We start from the raw sequence: 16232 nt of genomic DNA on the forward strand, positions 1-16232 counted from the left end.
ACTTCTTTTGGATCTGGAATTTTGACTGGTGTGGGCTACATTAGAAGCACATATTTTGTTGGTTGTTATGTTTTAACTTATAAATTACTGCATATTATTATTTTTCATACAACATGTATAATTAATTTTGTGTAATGAAGGTGAGTTCACGTAACTACATCTCCATTCTGAACAAGAGAATCGAGCGATGCTCAACAACAAAAAAATGCACCCCATATTGTGTGATGGGTGAGTTACTATTTTTTATACATGATTATTGGTGTTCAGTTTTATTTCATACATATTATTCTTACTGTTACTATAATTTTATTATTTCATTACATTATCAATCTACAGTCTAAACATAGAAGAAAAATAAACAGTAATATGACTGGAACTGTTCATTTCAATAATGGTGTTTTAATGTATTATAAACATATTGTCAGCAAATGAAGAAATAAAAGAAGAAATTGAAACTTTGATTGGCTAGATTACACTTTATAATTTTACATTCTACATCTACATCCATACTCTGCAAGCCACCTGACGGTGTGTGGCGGAGGTACCTTGAGTACCTCTATCAGTTCTCCCTTCTATTCCAGTCTCGCATTGTTCGTTGAAAGAAAGACTGTCGGTATGCCTCTGTGTGGGTTCTAACCTCTCTGATTTTATCCACATGGTCTCTTCGTGAGATACACGTAGGAGGGAGCGATATACTGCTTGACTCCTCGGTGAAGGTATGTTCTCAAAACTTCAACAAAAGCCCGTACCGAGCTACTGAGCGTCTCTCTTGTAGAGTTTTCCACTGAAGTTTATCTATCATCTTCCTTTGTTTTCGGACTGCATTTCCTTAGGATTCTTCCAATGAATCTCAATCTGGCATCTGCTTTACCGACGATCAACTTTATATGATCATTCCATTTTAAATTACTCCTAATGCCTACTCCCAGATAATTTATGGAATTAACTGCTTCCAGTTGCTGATCTGCTATATTGTACCTAAATGATCTTTCTTTCTATGTATTCGCAGCACATTACACTTGTCTACATTGAGATTCAATTGCCACTCCCTGCACCATGCGTCAATTCGCTGCAGATCCTCCTGCATTTCAGTACAATTTTCCATTGTTACAACCTCTCGATACACCACAGCATCATCTGCAAAAAGCCTCAGTGAACTTCCGATGTCATCCACAAGGTCATTTATGTATATTGTGAATAGCAACAGTCCTATGACACTCCCCTGCGGCACACCTGAAATCACTCTTACTTCGGAAGACTTCTCTCCATTGAGAATGACATGCTGCGTTCTGTTATCTAGGAACTCTTCAATCCAATCACACAATTGGTCTGATAGTCCATATGCTCTTACTTTGTTCATTAAACGACTGTGGGGAACTGTATTGAACGCCTTGCGGAAGTCAAGATACACGGCATCTACCTGAGAACCCATGTCTATGGCCCTCTGAGTCTCGTGGACGAATAGAGTGAGCTGGGTTTCACACAACCGTCTTTTTCGAAACCCATGCTGATTCCAACAGAGTAGATTTCTAGTCTCCAGGAAAGTCATTATACTCTAAAATAATACGTGTTCCAAAATTCTACAACTGATCGACGTTAGGGTCTATAGTTCTGCACATCTGTTCGACGTCCATTCTTGAATGGCTGGTTCAAATGGTTCTGAGCACTATGCGACTTAACTTCTTAGGTCATCAGTCGCCTAGAACTTAGAACTAATTAAACCTAACTAACCTAAGGACATCACACACATCCATGCCCGAGGCAGGATTCGAACCTGCGACCGTAGCGGTCACGCGGTTCCAGACTGAAGCGCCTTTAACCGCACGGCCACACCGACCGGCTCCATTCTTGAAAACGGGGATGACCTGTGCCCTTTTCCAATCCTTTGGAACGCTACGCCCTTCTAGAGACCTACGGTACACCGCTGCAAGAAGGGGGGCAAGTTCCTGCGCGTACTGTGTGTAAAATGGAACTGGTATCCCATCAGGTCCAGTCGGCTTTCCTCTTTTGAGCGATTTTAATTGTTTCGCTATCCCTGTCGTCTATTTCGATATCTACCATTTTGTCATCTGTGCGACAATCTAGAGAAGGAACTACAGTGCAGTCTTCCTCTGTGAAACAGCTTTGGAAAAAGACATAGTATTTCGGCCTTTAGTCTGTCATCCTCTGTTTCAGTACCATTTTGGTCACAGAGTGTCTGGACATTTTGTTTTGATCCACCTACCGCTTTGGTATAGGACCAAAATTTCTTAGGATTTTCTGCCAAGTCAGTACATAGAACTTTACTTTCGAATTCATTGAACGCCTCTCGCATAGCCCTCCTCACACTACATTTTGCTTCGTGTAATTTTTGTCTGTTTGCAAGGCTTTGGCTATGTTTATGTTAGCTGTGAAGTTCCCTTTGCTTCCGCAGCAGTGTTGTAACTCGGTTGTTGTACCACGGTGGCTCTTTTCCATCTCTCATGATCTTGCTTGGCACATACTCATTTAACGCATATTGTACGATGGTTTTGAACTTTGTCCACTGATCCTCAACACTATCTGTACTTGAGACAAAACTTTTGTGTTGAGCCGTCAGGTACTCTGTAATCTGCTTTTAGTCACTTTTGCTAAACAGAAAAATCTTCCTACCTTTTTTAATATTTCTAATCACGGCTGAAATCATCGATGCAGTAACCGCTTTATGATCGCTGATTCCCTGTTCTGCGTTAACTGTTTCAAATAGTTCGGGTCTGTTTGTCACCAGAAGGTCTAATATGTTATCGACACGAGTAGGTTCTCTGTTTAACTGCTCAAGGTAGTTTTCAGATAAAGCACTTAAAAAAATTTCACTGAATTCTTTGTCCCTGCCACCCGTTATGAACGTTTGAGTCTCCCAGTCTATATCCAGCAAATTAAAATCTCCACCCAGAACTATAACATGGTGGGGAAATCTACTCGAAATATTTTCCAAATTATCCTTCAGGTGCTCAGCCACAACAGCTGCTGAGCCAGGGGGCCTATAGAGACATCCAATTACCATGCCTGAGCCTGCTTTAACCGTGACCTTCACCCAAATTATTTTACATTTCGGATCTCCGTCAATTTCCTTTGATACTATTGCACTTCTTATCGGTATAAGCACGCCTCCCCCTTCACTGTCCAGCCTGTCTCTGCGGTATACATTCCAATCTGAGTTTAGGATTTCTTTACTGTTTACGTCTGGTTTCAGCCAAGTCCCTAGTACTATATGGGCGTTGTGACCGTTTATTAATGAGAGCAGTTCTGGGACCTTTCTATAGACGCTCCTGCAGTTTACTATTAGCACATTAATATTGTTATTCCCTGTTGCATTTTGCCTACTCTTACATCGCCGCGTCTCAGGAGGCGTCTTGTCGGGCCTAGGGAGGGAATTCTCTAACCTAAAAACCCCCATGTGCACTCCACACGTACTCCGCTACCCTTGTAGCCGCTTCCAGTGTATAGTGCATGCCTGACCTATTCAGGGGGACCCTACATTTCTCCACCCAATAGCGGAGGTCCTCCAACACTCCCCTGTGGCACACCTGAAATCACTCTTACTTCAGAAGACTTCTCTCCATTGAGAATGACATGCTCCGTTCTGTTATCTAGGAACTCTTCAATCCAATCACACAATTGGTCTGATATTTCATAGGCTCTTAGTTTGTTCATTAAACGACTGTGGGGAACTGTATCAAATATAATATCGAACTGCTTAAAAATTTTGTTTTGTATTGTAGTGAGAACATACTTTCACTGGTCTGTCATATGATGGGCCTTTTCATTATTGTATGCTCTCATAGGTCCATTATACAACTTGTGCTTAAATGGTTAACAGAAAATTGGTAGCAGTGACCAGCCAGCAACTCAGCAATGACTGGATTTGTCAAACCTGAACCTGGAGATTTCTGGTGAAGCTCCCTATGGTGCTCACCATATTACCCATGGAGACAAAGTGGCAAGTGGCTCATGGGCCACTATGGACATGATCATGTGATCATAACCATGGACACAGTAAGGACGGAAATAGTGCATCCTGAAGTATGATGACTCATCAACATCTTATTTTAATATGATATCTTTCAGAGGAGAAATGTTGATCTCTTCATTACACCTTCCAAGTGATTTATCAGTTTATCCATCGATCATTATTTTACTTTTACCTTCACGAGACTTGCGATCCAAAAATATATATGCTGGTGCATTATCAATTCTTAATTATTTCTGGAAAGATTTTCAACTATTGTTGTTCCTGGTTGAAACACTAATATGGACTTCCTTGATATTAGTTTTTAACACACAAATTTATTGGCAAATGACACTATGTTTTCTATGATCTGTTTGTAAGTTATATCTTCTTAAGACACATATAAGTGTCTCACAGGAAAAGAACACCGGTCTCAATCGGACAGTTTCACTTCAAGAACTGTAATAAGGTAGAGAAAGTTAAAATTTCTAAATGCAGTCAATAAGGCTGATTATTAATTTTTTAAGAAAATTTTTCTCTGTTGAGACATCCATTGCCCTACTACAATATAACACTTTCCATAGTAGAAAGATAATTCTAATTTAAGCATTACTTACATCAGGCTTGGCCCCATCATAAATATCGAAGACCAAGCCAATCAATCTTAATGTTAGGACACACTGAGCCATTGTCCATTTAATATCATACGTTTCTGTTCCAGTCAAATAGTACCCTGAAACAAATTACAAACAATACAGACATTTACTAACACATTAAATTAGAGGGAAGAAGGCAACCACTTGCTTAACCAATCTGGCACAGTCGATGACATACCACAGCAGTTCTTATTATCATAATAAAAAGTTACACGAAGAAAGCAGACTTATTTATTAAATTAACTCTAAGGTTCCATTCATACTGTGCATGTAGACAGGCTGGGCCACAGTAAGCCAAATGAAGCAGCTTAGGAACAAACATAGATTCTGCAAACAAATGTCATGTAAAACCCAGCTCACTCTGTTTGTCAATGAGACCCAAAAGGGAGTGCACAAGGGTTGATATTGTGTTCCTTGACTTCCAGAAGCTGCCCAGTACAGTTTACAAGCATACAGAACATCATTCCAGCTTTGTGATGGGACTGAAGAGGTCGTACCAAACAGAACACAGTAAGCTATCCTCAATGCAGAAAAATCTTCAGACGGTAATTTAGTGTATCCAAATGGAGTGTTATAGGACTATTAATTTTCACAATATACATGAATGACCAAGTGGATAACATCAGAGACTTAATGAAGCTGTATGCATATGATGCTATTGTACTTAGAGAAGTCACAACATTAGACAATTGTAGAAAAATGCAAGATTGGCACGGGATTGAAGTTCAGTACAGGGATTGGCAGTTGATCTAAACATAAACGAATATAAGGTACTCCACATAAACAGGTGGAACAACCCAGCACTGTATATGGGATACTTAACAGCATGGTCATCAACACCCTTATAGGACGTCAGCATGCCAGTCTCATCGAGGAGGTTGGGGTGAGGACTGAGTGGTCGATGGCTGGCAAAGTTGCTTACAATGCATTAAAATTGACTTATCAATTGTAAAAGCCGCTGTCATGATGCACTGAACTATGACACAGAAAATACATTAACAAAAATGCTAAACTGCCTGGATGAGCTACGCACTCAAAGCATACTAAACTCCCCTCCCCTGGAATTTACGTATGAGACCCAAAATTTAACAGAATTTGAAAACCCATGCCACACTGGTGTTGGCTTCGGCAAGGATGGTGGGCAGATCTCCCATCAAACTAAGGGTTGCCCCTATGTCAGTATAAATAACGTAGTAGTTAAAACATACTGGATCGAAAGTGTTAAACTACAAACTTCACGGTGTGGTGGATATTCCCACTGGAGGATGAAACTATTTGTTAATGGGCTGTGTCCTATTCACGTAAAGCCATTCCGTCTCCCATAACCTGGCGACATAAAAATGAACGCATGTCAGTTATTGAAATGCCCATCTCCATAAGTGGTTTCCATGTAGCCTGTTCAGCCAGCCTGTCAGCAAGTTCGTTCCCTGGGATTCTGAAGTGTCCTGGGATCCACACACTGAATGACCAGACCGTTCCAGGGCACAGATGGACTCAGGGATGGTCACTACCAGAGGATGACAAGGGTAGCACTGGTCGACAGCTTGTAGGCTACTCAAGGAGCCAATACACAGAAGAAATGACTCCCAGGGCATGAACGGTTGTGTTCAAGAGCACGAGATATGGCCACCAGCTCTGCAGTGAAAACACTGCAGCCATCAGGCAAGGAATGCCGTTCAATTTCCATGGAGATACACGAAGCCAATGTGATCATCAGCCCTCGACCCATCAGTGTAAACCACTTCGTGGCCTCAACACATGTCAAGAATCGAGATGAAGTGACAGCGGAGAGCCGTAGGATGAACTGAGTCCTTTGGGCCATGTGAAAGGTCCAGGAAAAGCTGTGGCCTAGGTGTACACCATGGAGGTGTATGCGATTGGACCCCGAGTATAGGTGGTAAAGGCAAGGACTCCAGTTCAGATAAAAGGGATTGGACGTGAACTGCAATTGTAAGCCCTGATCTGGGCCATCGATGTGAGAGATGAACTGTGTGTGGGAAATGGAGACAGTAATTCGGATGTGCAGGAGAACTACGAACGTATGAAATGCAACTGGTGAGCAGTTGTGCACGCCTGACCTGCAACGGAGGGACTCCAGCCTCCACACGGAGGCTGGTCACCAGACTTGTCCTAAAAGCTCCCGTCACTAGTCGAACACCACAGTGGTGCACTGGGTCGAGTAAACGCAATGCTGAGGGTGCTGCCGAACCATAAACCAGACTCCCATAGCCAAGGCAGGATTGAACAAGGGCTCTGTATAGCTGCAGCAGCATAGAGCGATCTGCACCCCAGTTGGTGTTGCTCAAGCAGCGGAGGGCATTGAGGTGCTGCCAGCACTTCTGCTTAAGCTGACGAAAGTGAGGAAGCCAAGTCAATCGGGCATCGAAAACCAGTCCTAAAAATTGACATGTCTCCACTACAGTTTGTGGATCGTCACTGACGTAAAGTTCCGGTTCCGGACGAATGGCACGATGCCGACAGAAGTGCATAACACACGACTTTGCAGCCGAAAACTGAAATCCGTGGGCCAGAGCCCATGACTGTGCCTTGTGGATGGCTCCCTGTAGGCACCGCTCAGCAGCAGGAACAGTACGAAATGTGGAAGTCGTCTGCAAACAGAGAGGGTAAGACGGACGGCCCTACAGCTGCTGCTAGACCGTTAATGGCTACTAAAAATAGAGATCCACTCAATATGGAGCCCTGCGGGACCCCATTCTCCTGGATATGGAGAGGGGGACTATGGGAGGCACCACCTTGGACATGGAAAGTACAGAGCAAAAGGAAATTCTGGATAAAAATTGGGAGCGAGCCTCGAATACCCCACTCGTATAATGTACCAAGAATATGATGTTGCAAGGTGGTGTCATACGCGTTTCGTAAATCAAAAAAAGGCGGCAAAAAGGTGTTGGCATCTGGAAAAGGCTGTTCGGATGGCAGACTCAAAGGACACAAGATTATCAGTGGTAGAGCTACCCAGGCGGAAGAAGCCCTGGCATGGAGCCAGTAGGCCACGTGACTCCAGGACTCAACCCAACCGCCGAAACACATACGTTCCAGCAGCTTACACAGAATGTTGGTGAGGCTGATGGGCTGATAGCTATCCACATCAAGCGGGTTTTTGCCAGGATTGAGCACTGGTATCATAGTGCTCTCCTGACATTGCGATGGAAAGACGCCATTGCACCAGATCCGGTTGAAGATCACGAGGAGACGTCGCTTGTAATCAGACGAGAGATGTGTAATCATTTCACTGTGGATCCGATTGGGCCCAGGAGCTGTGTCGGAGCAATGTGCAAGGCCACTGAGGAGCTCCCACTCTGTAATGGGTCATTACAGGGTTCAGGGTCATTACAGGGTTCACTGTGGTGTGTGGTGAACGAGAGAACTTTCCCTTCCATCCGCCATCTGAGAGGGCAAAAGGCTGGAGGGTAATTCTCCAATGCAGAGACACAAGTTTAGTGCTCAGCAAAGTACTAGGCAATCACATTTGCGTTGGTAGATAACACGCCATTTATGTTAACACTGGGGACACCTGTTGCGGTGTGGTGCCCAAAAACTCATTTGACCTTTGCCCAGATTTGGGAAGGTGACGCATGGCACCCAATGGTCGAGATGTACCTCTCCAAACACTCCTGCTTCCGCCTTTTGCTAATCTGGCGAACGTGGCACAGAGCTGTTTAAAGGCTATGAGGTGCTCCAGGGAAGGGTGCTGCTTATGCCACTGTAGAGCTAGCCGATGCTCTTTAATTGCCTCAGAGACTTCAGGAGACCACCAAGGGACTGTCTTTCGCCAGGGGCACTCTAAAGAACAAGGCACTGCGTTTTCGGCCGCAGAAACGATCATTGTAGTTACCTTCTCAACCACCACGTCAATGTTACCATGAGGGGGAGACTCAATGGTGACAGCAGAGGTGAAGGTTTCCCAGTCTGCTTTGTTTAAAGCCCACCTGGGCAGGCGTCCCGGGGCAGTGACAGGAAGATGGGGAAGTGGTCACTACAACACCGGTCGTCATGTGCTCTCCAGTGGATAGATGGGAGAAGGTCAGGACTGCAAACCAAGAGATCAATGGGTGAATATGGGTCATGTGCCACACTGAAATGTGTGGTGGTCCCAGTATTTAAGAGGCAGCAGAGGTCGAGTTGTGACAGTAAATTTTCAACATCTCTGCCTCGGCCAGTAAGAACTGTACCACCCCACAAGGGGTTATGAGTGTTAAAATCTCCGAAAAGTAGGAAGGGTTTAGGGAGTTGATCAATCAGTACAGCCAATGCGTTTTGGGGTGCTGCACCATCTGGGGGAAGATATACGTTGCAGACAGTTATTTCCTGCGTCGTCCTTATCCTGACAGCCACAGCTTTAAGAGAGATTTGAAGGGTCACAGGTTCACTGCATACTGAGTTCAAGACATAGACACAAACTCCACCTGACACTCTATTATAGTTGCTATGGTTCCTGTAATATTCCTTATAGCCATAGAGGGTAGGGGCCCGCATTTCCGGGAACCAGGTTTCCTGGAGGGCAATGCAGAAAGCAGGTGTAAAACTTAACAGTTGCCATAGCTCAGCCAGATGATGGAAAAAACCACCACAATTCCACTGGAGGATGACATGAGACTGGGAAGGCATGAAGTGTGCAAGGAGGCAGGTTATGCCTCAGGGTCACCTGCTGCCTTCGACTGAGTATTTGTAGCCATTTCTATGGTGGATGAGGCGTCAGTGAGATCCAGGTCCGCAAGAGACTCTAAGATCTCCACTGCATCCGCAGATGCAGAACTGATAGGGAGTGGTGGTGCTGGGGCCACCAGAGGGTTCTGTTTCTTATCAGACTTCTTCTTAGTTTGCTTGATCTCTCGCTTCTCTTTAGGGGCTTGCTGGGAAGATTTCTGTGAAGCAGCTTCAGTCAGAACGTGAGGCTCTTTGTCCAGCAGCTTTTGGCTCCTTAACCCATTGGCAAGTGTCCCCCGTGGCATTAGTGGAGACCTTGAGAAAGAGGGCCCCAAGGGACCCCTTCCGCACGAGAGAAGTCAGAGGAGGCTGTTGCTTCTCCGGCAGGGGGGAGGGGACCAATGTCCCCTGCGTTTGGCAGGCCTTGCTCCCGAAGTAGGTACTTTGGGGAGTAATGGAGGAAGATTTGCCCCCTACCACCAAGGGGGCAGATGTATTTTGGTGGCCCGGATGGCCCATTGCTCATGGCACAGAGTGAGGAACCACTGGCACTTGGGAGGGCAATGGTGATGTAGCTGCAGCATATGTCAACATCAACTGAATGGGGTGTAATCTTTCGAATTTACGTTTAGCCTCTGTGTAAGTCAACTGGTCCAGGGTCTTGTACTCCACGATTTTCCGCTCCTTTTGGAGTACTGGGCAGTCTGGTGAGCAGGGGAGGTGGTGCTCTCCACACTTGATGCAAGTGGGAGGTGGTGCACATGGAGTATCTGGGTGCAGTGGATATCCACAGTCTTGACATGTAGCACTGGAAGTGCCACAGGAAGACATGTGCCCCAACTTCCAGCACTTAAAGCACCGCATAGGGGGAGGGACGTATCGTTTAGAGTCACAGCGGTAAAACATCTTGACCTTTTCAGGCAATGAATCACCCTCAAAGGCAAAGATGAAGGCACCGGTAGCAAACCTGTTGTCTTTGGGTCCCCTGTAAACGCGCCAGATGAAATGAACACCCCGCCATTCTAAATTGGCGAGGAGCTCGTCGTCAGACTGCAAGAGGAGGTCACGATGGAAAATAATCCGCTGGACCATGTTGAGGCTTTTATGGGGAGTGACAGAAACAGGAATATCACCCAGTTTGTCACAGGTGAGTAACGCTTAGGCTGGGACTGGGGATGCTGTCTGAATCAAGACTGCACCGTTTCGCATCTCGGATAACGCTTTCACTTCTCTAAACTTATCCTCAAGGTGTTCAACAAAAAATTGAGGCTTTGTAGGTAGAAAAGAGTCCCCATCGGTTCCGCTACAGACTAAAAACCGAAGCGAATATGGCTCTCTCGGTTCTGTAGCTCTACGTTCCTCCCATGGTGTAGCGAGGGAGGGAAACAATTTAGGGTCATACCTCTCGGCATTGTATTCTATCTTGCCCTTCTTAGAGACTGCTGGTGCCATACGGTCACCAGCAAGAGATGGCTTAGCCTGCTTCATTTCGGGTCACCTGCCCTGATGCCACGCACAACGATCAGAGGTTCTCCCCATGGGTGCCAACCCAGCCACAGCAAAGGCCAACTGGTAAGATGGCTGTTGCCGGGAGTGCTGGTGCCCCAGGAAGACAGGCATCTACTCCTTGGCATAAATGGGGAGTTTACAGCTCAGGCATCAGCAGTGGGATCCCTGTGGTGTCAGGGGGCTACCACCAAATGGGTACATGACGGCCCCACCATAACGGACTGGCTACCGTGCTGGATACTGGGTGCAGAGAAATCCAATATTGTCATGGGGGTGAAAGAGGACAGGAGACAATGGAAGCATATGACATACCCTGGAAAGTGTCCTCGCCCAAATAGTTGAATCGCAGGTGGAGATGCAGAGCCATGACAAGAGAGTCAGGAGATCGAATTTAAGGGCACTAGTGCACCACGTACGGCGTCCCTCCCCATATGGCCTGAACTGTAGAATTTTGAAAGTGGCAGGTCAAACCATAGAATGGGACGTGAACTCATATGGCCGAAAAGTGAGACACTCCTTTTAGTCACCGCTTACAACAGGCAGGAATACCTCGGGCCTATTCTAACCCCCTGGCCCGCAGGGGGAGGACCGCATGGAAGACTTCCACACATTCATAGTCTCCTTAATGACACGCAGTTTGTTGTGCATACTGAGACTATGCCATCTACCAAAGCTGAAAAACCTGGCGAAATAAAAACAAACACAGGTCAGTTATTGGAATGCCGATCTCCATAAGAGGAGCTGAAGAAGACTTATGCTTCTCCGGCTGAGAAGTGGGAACTGATGTCCTCGATGGTTGGGGGGTGTTGCTCCTGAAGTAGGTTGTGCAGGAGCAACAGGGAGGAAAGTGCCCCCCCCCACCACCACCACCACCATCAATGGGGCAGGTGGAGTCTGACGGCTCTGAGAGCCAACTGTATGCAGCAGAACAGAAGACGGTAGTACCGTTGTCGTAGTGGGACCTAGGTTGATGTCATATTCACAGGATGTAGCCGCTCATATTTTCTCTTAGCCTCACTGTAGGTCAGTCAGTCCAGGGTCTTTTATTCCATTATTTTGCTTTCTTTCTGGAGAATCCTGCAATCTGGCGAGCAAGGCAAATGGTGCTCTCCACAGTTGACACAGATGGGAGGCGGAGCACCGGGAGCATTGGGATGTGAAGGGCGTCCACAATCCCGACAGGTGACACTGGAAGTACAGTGGGAAGACATATGGCGGAACTTCCAGCACTTAAAGCACCGCATCGGGGGAGGGATATGTGGCTTTACGTCACAGCAGTAGACCATCACCTTGACCTTCTCGGGTAATGTAATGTGTCACCCTTGAAGGCCAAGATGAAGGCACTGATGGCAACCTGATTATCTCTCGGACCCTGGTGGACACGCCAGATGAAATGGACACCTCGCTGTTCTAAATTGGAGTGCAGCTCATTGTCAGACTGCAAAAGGAGGTCCCTGTGTAATATGATACCCTGGACCATATTAAGCTCTTATGGGGTGTGATAGAAACGGAAACATCCCCCAACTTGTCACAGGGGAGTAGTGCCCATGACTGGGCAGAGGATGCTGTTTTGATGAATACTGACCCTAACCACATTTTTGACAAGCCATCCACTTCCCCAAAATTGTTCTCTAAATGTTCCACAAAAAAAACTGAGATTTCATTGACAAGAAAGATGCCCCATCAACTCTCATACATACGAGGTACTGGGATGAATAAGCTTCATTACCATCCTTAGCCTGGTGTTCCTCCCATGATGAGGCCAGGGGGAAGGGGGGAGGGGGGACAACTTGGAGTCGTATTTCTTAGCATTGAAGTTAGACCTTGACCACTTACAGACTGCTGGTGTTTGACCACCAGCAAGAGATGACGTACTACGCTTCATGGCGTGTCATCTGCCTTGATGCCACCCACTCTGACCAGGGGCCCTTCCCATGGGCGCCACCCAGCTGCAGCAAAGGCAGGATGGCCATTGCCGGGAGTCCCGATGCCCCAGGGTGACGAGTATCTACTCCTTGGCATACATGGGGAGTTAACAGTGCAGGCATCAGCAGAGTGATCCCTACAACACACAGGGCACATGGTGGCCCCATCACAACGGACTGGCTACCATGCTGGACATCAGGCGCAAATGAGCTAAGAAGTCCATCATCATCGACAGTGCAGAAAGCGATACTGCACAGAGGATGGAGGAATATGCACCCAGGAGGGTGACCTTGCCCAACAGCTGGAGAACGAGCGGAAGTGCAGGTTCACATCAATGAAGGATGCGAGAGGTCTCAGTGCATGATGGACATTATGCACCACGAAAGGCGCCCTTGCCCAATTGGCTCGCCCTTTGGGAAAATTTTGAAAAATGGAGGTCATACCTTACAGGGGACTATCACATAAGGACTCCTTTTAGTCACCTCTTATGACAGGCAGGAATACCTCGGGCCTCGTCTAACCCTCGGACCGACAGGGGACTGTGTCAGATGAGATGATGGCATGCAAGTGAACAGAACATCAAAGTAGAACACCATCCCTACATGCTTCTTTGGCTTCTGTGTTTGTTGCATCATTTCCCCGTATCGTGAGCTGCTCAAGTACCCCCAAAAAGACCACTTCTGTGCCTTGATGTTGGATCTGTTGTAAGATGTCATGGAAGATCTGAATCATCTAGTCTAACCAATCACTGGAATCAGTCACTTCTATTAAATATCAGGGTGTGTGTGTGTGTGTGTGTGTGTGTGTGTGTGTGTGTGTGTGTGTGTGTACAAAGCAATTGAAAGTGGAATGACCTCCTAAAACTAATTGCAGGTCAGGCAGATGCCAGCCAGATTCATTGAAAGAAACCTCAGGAAGTGCAGTAAACCCACAGAGGAGGTGGCTTACAAAAACCTTTTTTGATTGATTCTTTGAAAGTTCTAATTAGTCATTAACAAACTGCACCATATGTGACTGGTAAAGGAAACAGAGAAGATCCATGGAAGAGTGGCATGTTCTGTTACAGATTTGTTTTGTACGTGTGAATGCCTCCCTGAGATGGCAGAACTCCAGTGGCAGAAGCTCAAGAGTTGCAGTGTGCATTATAGTGTCACTTACTATTAAAATTATGAGAAAACACGTTCCCAGAAGAGTCAACCAAAATATTGCTTGCTCGTATGTATATCTCACAGAAAGACCATTACGGGAAAATGATCTGAGCTCGCATCAAGGCTTACCTACAATTGTTCTTCTAGTGCACCATACACAATTGGAACACACAATGGGGTAAATGACAACCGTACATACTTTACTCTCCACCACATACCATAGGGAGGCTTGTCAAATATAGGTGTAGATGTGTTAGATTTTAGTAACTTCATGAGACTGCGAGATAATATAGTGTGTGTGTGTGTGTGTGTGTGTGTGTGTGTGTGTGTGTGTGCGTGTGTGTGCGTGTGTGTTTTACCAACACAAATTTCAAAAAAGAAGAATTCAAGACAAGATCAAAGCTCATTTTATTATTACATCCAATCAGTTACATGAATATATAAGATACATCTACAGCTGAGCGGGTCTGGAAAAAAACTGGAACAAGCTTTGGATGACAGTGGTTTAAACAAGCAAGTGGTATTATTGAGAGACCTTATTACCACTATCTTGGTATCATCTAAAAATGTTTAATATATGTGAACAAAATCATGTCAACCACTTGTAAATTAAGAAATATTAAATTTCATGTCACTGATGAGTGACTTGGAACATTAATGTTGGATGGGTTGCCTGAAACACACAAACCTATGGTAATGGGAACTGAAATCTCAGGAATCAAAATCAGTGCGGACCTAATAAAAACAAAGCTTTTATGAGAAGTAACAGATGTGTAGAATTCGGCATTCTTCAGAGGAAAATGGCATCTTAAAGGGAAACAGGTCAACAGCAAAACACAAGGAAAGGCAATAAACAGTCACAGTGCTTCAATTGCAACAAATATGGGCACACTGCCAGACAGTGCCGCATATTTGAACATAAAACTTTCATCGCAGGTTTTACAGCTTCTTCACATTCAATTAATTCGGACATATGGTATATGTACTCATGCACTGCAATGCATATTCTCACAATTGTGACCAGATGTACGATGTATGAAGCCAATCAATACCTACCATAACTGTTGGCAATAAGATATCGCTTCCTGTAGAAAGTCTGGAAAATGTCCAACTGAGACTGAATGGTGACAAAAACAGAAGAATTCAGGGAAGAGATGTATTACATGTACCAAAACTTGCTGCTAATCTTTTTTCAATTAATGTAATAGTAAAAAACTAATGCCACATAAATTTTAGACATACTGGCTGCAACGTATACAAAAGAGAGGGAGCATTAGCAGGTTGAGCGACACTGATAAATATTTTGTATTTGCTAAACACAAACAGAGAAGTGATTGCAAATCTAATGTGTTCTCATGATTTAAATTCTATTATCCTGTGACACTGGCATATTTGAATTTTATAGATGTAAATAAATATTAGATGGTACCAAGGACATAAGTTTGCCTTCTGCTGGTAGTAAAGAGCCTGCCACATGCATGGTATGTCTTTAAGTGAAGTAAACCAGACCACCATTCAATGCTAGTTCATGAGCTTCACAACCACTACAGTTGATTCACATTGATGTACTGGGTCCCCTGGAAACTGCATCACTACAAAGTATGAAATATTTATGCATGTGTATTTTGTAAAGGACAAACTCAGTGTATTCGGAGCTTTCAAGGATTACAATGTAATGTAACCTAATGGAAAAAGAACTGAAGAAGGAAATAAAAATCATTTGCTTAGTCACTGGTGAAAAGTACCGCAAAAAAGATTTTGAAAACTTCTTGAGCAAATATGGTATTAAGCAACAGACGACTACTCCTTATTGTCCTCAGCAGAATGGGCTTGAAGAGTGTACAAACAAAACACTGCCAGAAAGTGCTAAATGAATGTTATTTGATGTTGATTCACTTAAAGAATACTGGACCAAGACAACAGTGACAGCTGCTTGTATTATTAATAGATTACCTGCCAAAGTGATGGGGGTAAAAACATCTTTGGAGATATGGTCAGGCAGGAAACCTGATTCATCACATATGCAAATTTTTGGCTCAGAAGTTATCACTAATTCCTAAGGAAGAACAGAAAAAAAGGGAATCCAAGACCAGAAAGCTCATATTTGTCGGCTATTGTGAGTATACCTGTTGTGAATGTAGTAACTGAATGCTACTATTAATTAAGCTCAAACATCCACAGTAGCAGAAAAAATTTTCCCTGCTATACACTGCTGAGCCAAAATATTGTGACCACCTGCTTAATAGCTTGTTTGTCTGTCTTTGGAACAAAGTACATCACTGATACTGTGTATCAGGGATCTAACAGTTTGTTGGTATGTTTGTGAAGGTATGTGGCACTGGATGTCTACACACAGGTCAT

The 16232-nt window shown here is 44.8% G+C and overlaps 1 protein-coding gene across 1 annotated transcript in view; it reads right to left on the reverse strand.

Annotated features, from left to right (window-relative positions):
* The window catches only part of LOC124723057 (lysophospholipid acyltransferase 5), a 190052-nt gene that overhangs the window by 166804 nt on the left and 7016 nt on the right, over positions 1-16232 (reverse strand). The window contains exon 4 of the mRNA XM_047248236.1: positions 4585-4700. Within this exon, the coding sequence (XP_047104192.1) occupies positions 4585-4700 (116 nt within the window). The remainder of the gene's footprint in view (positions 1-4584; positions 4701-16232) is intronic.

This window comes from Schistocerca piceifrons, chromosome X (genome assembly GCF_021461385.2).
Source record: "Schistocerca piceifrons isolate TAMUIC-IGC-003096 chromosome X, iqSchPice1.1, whole genome shotgun sequence".
NCBI lineage: Eukaryota > Metazoa > Arthropoda > Insecta > Orthoptera > Acrididae > Schistocerca > Schistocerca piceifrons.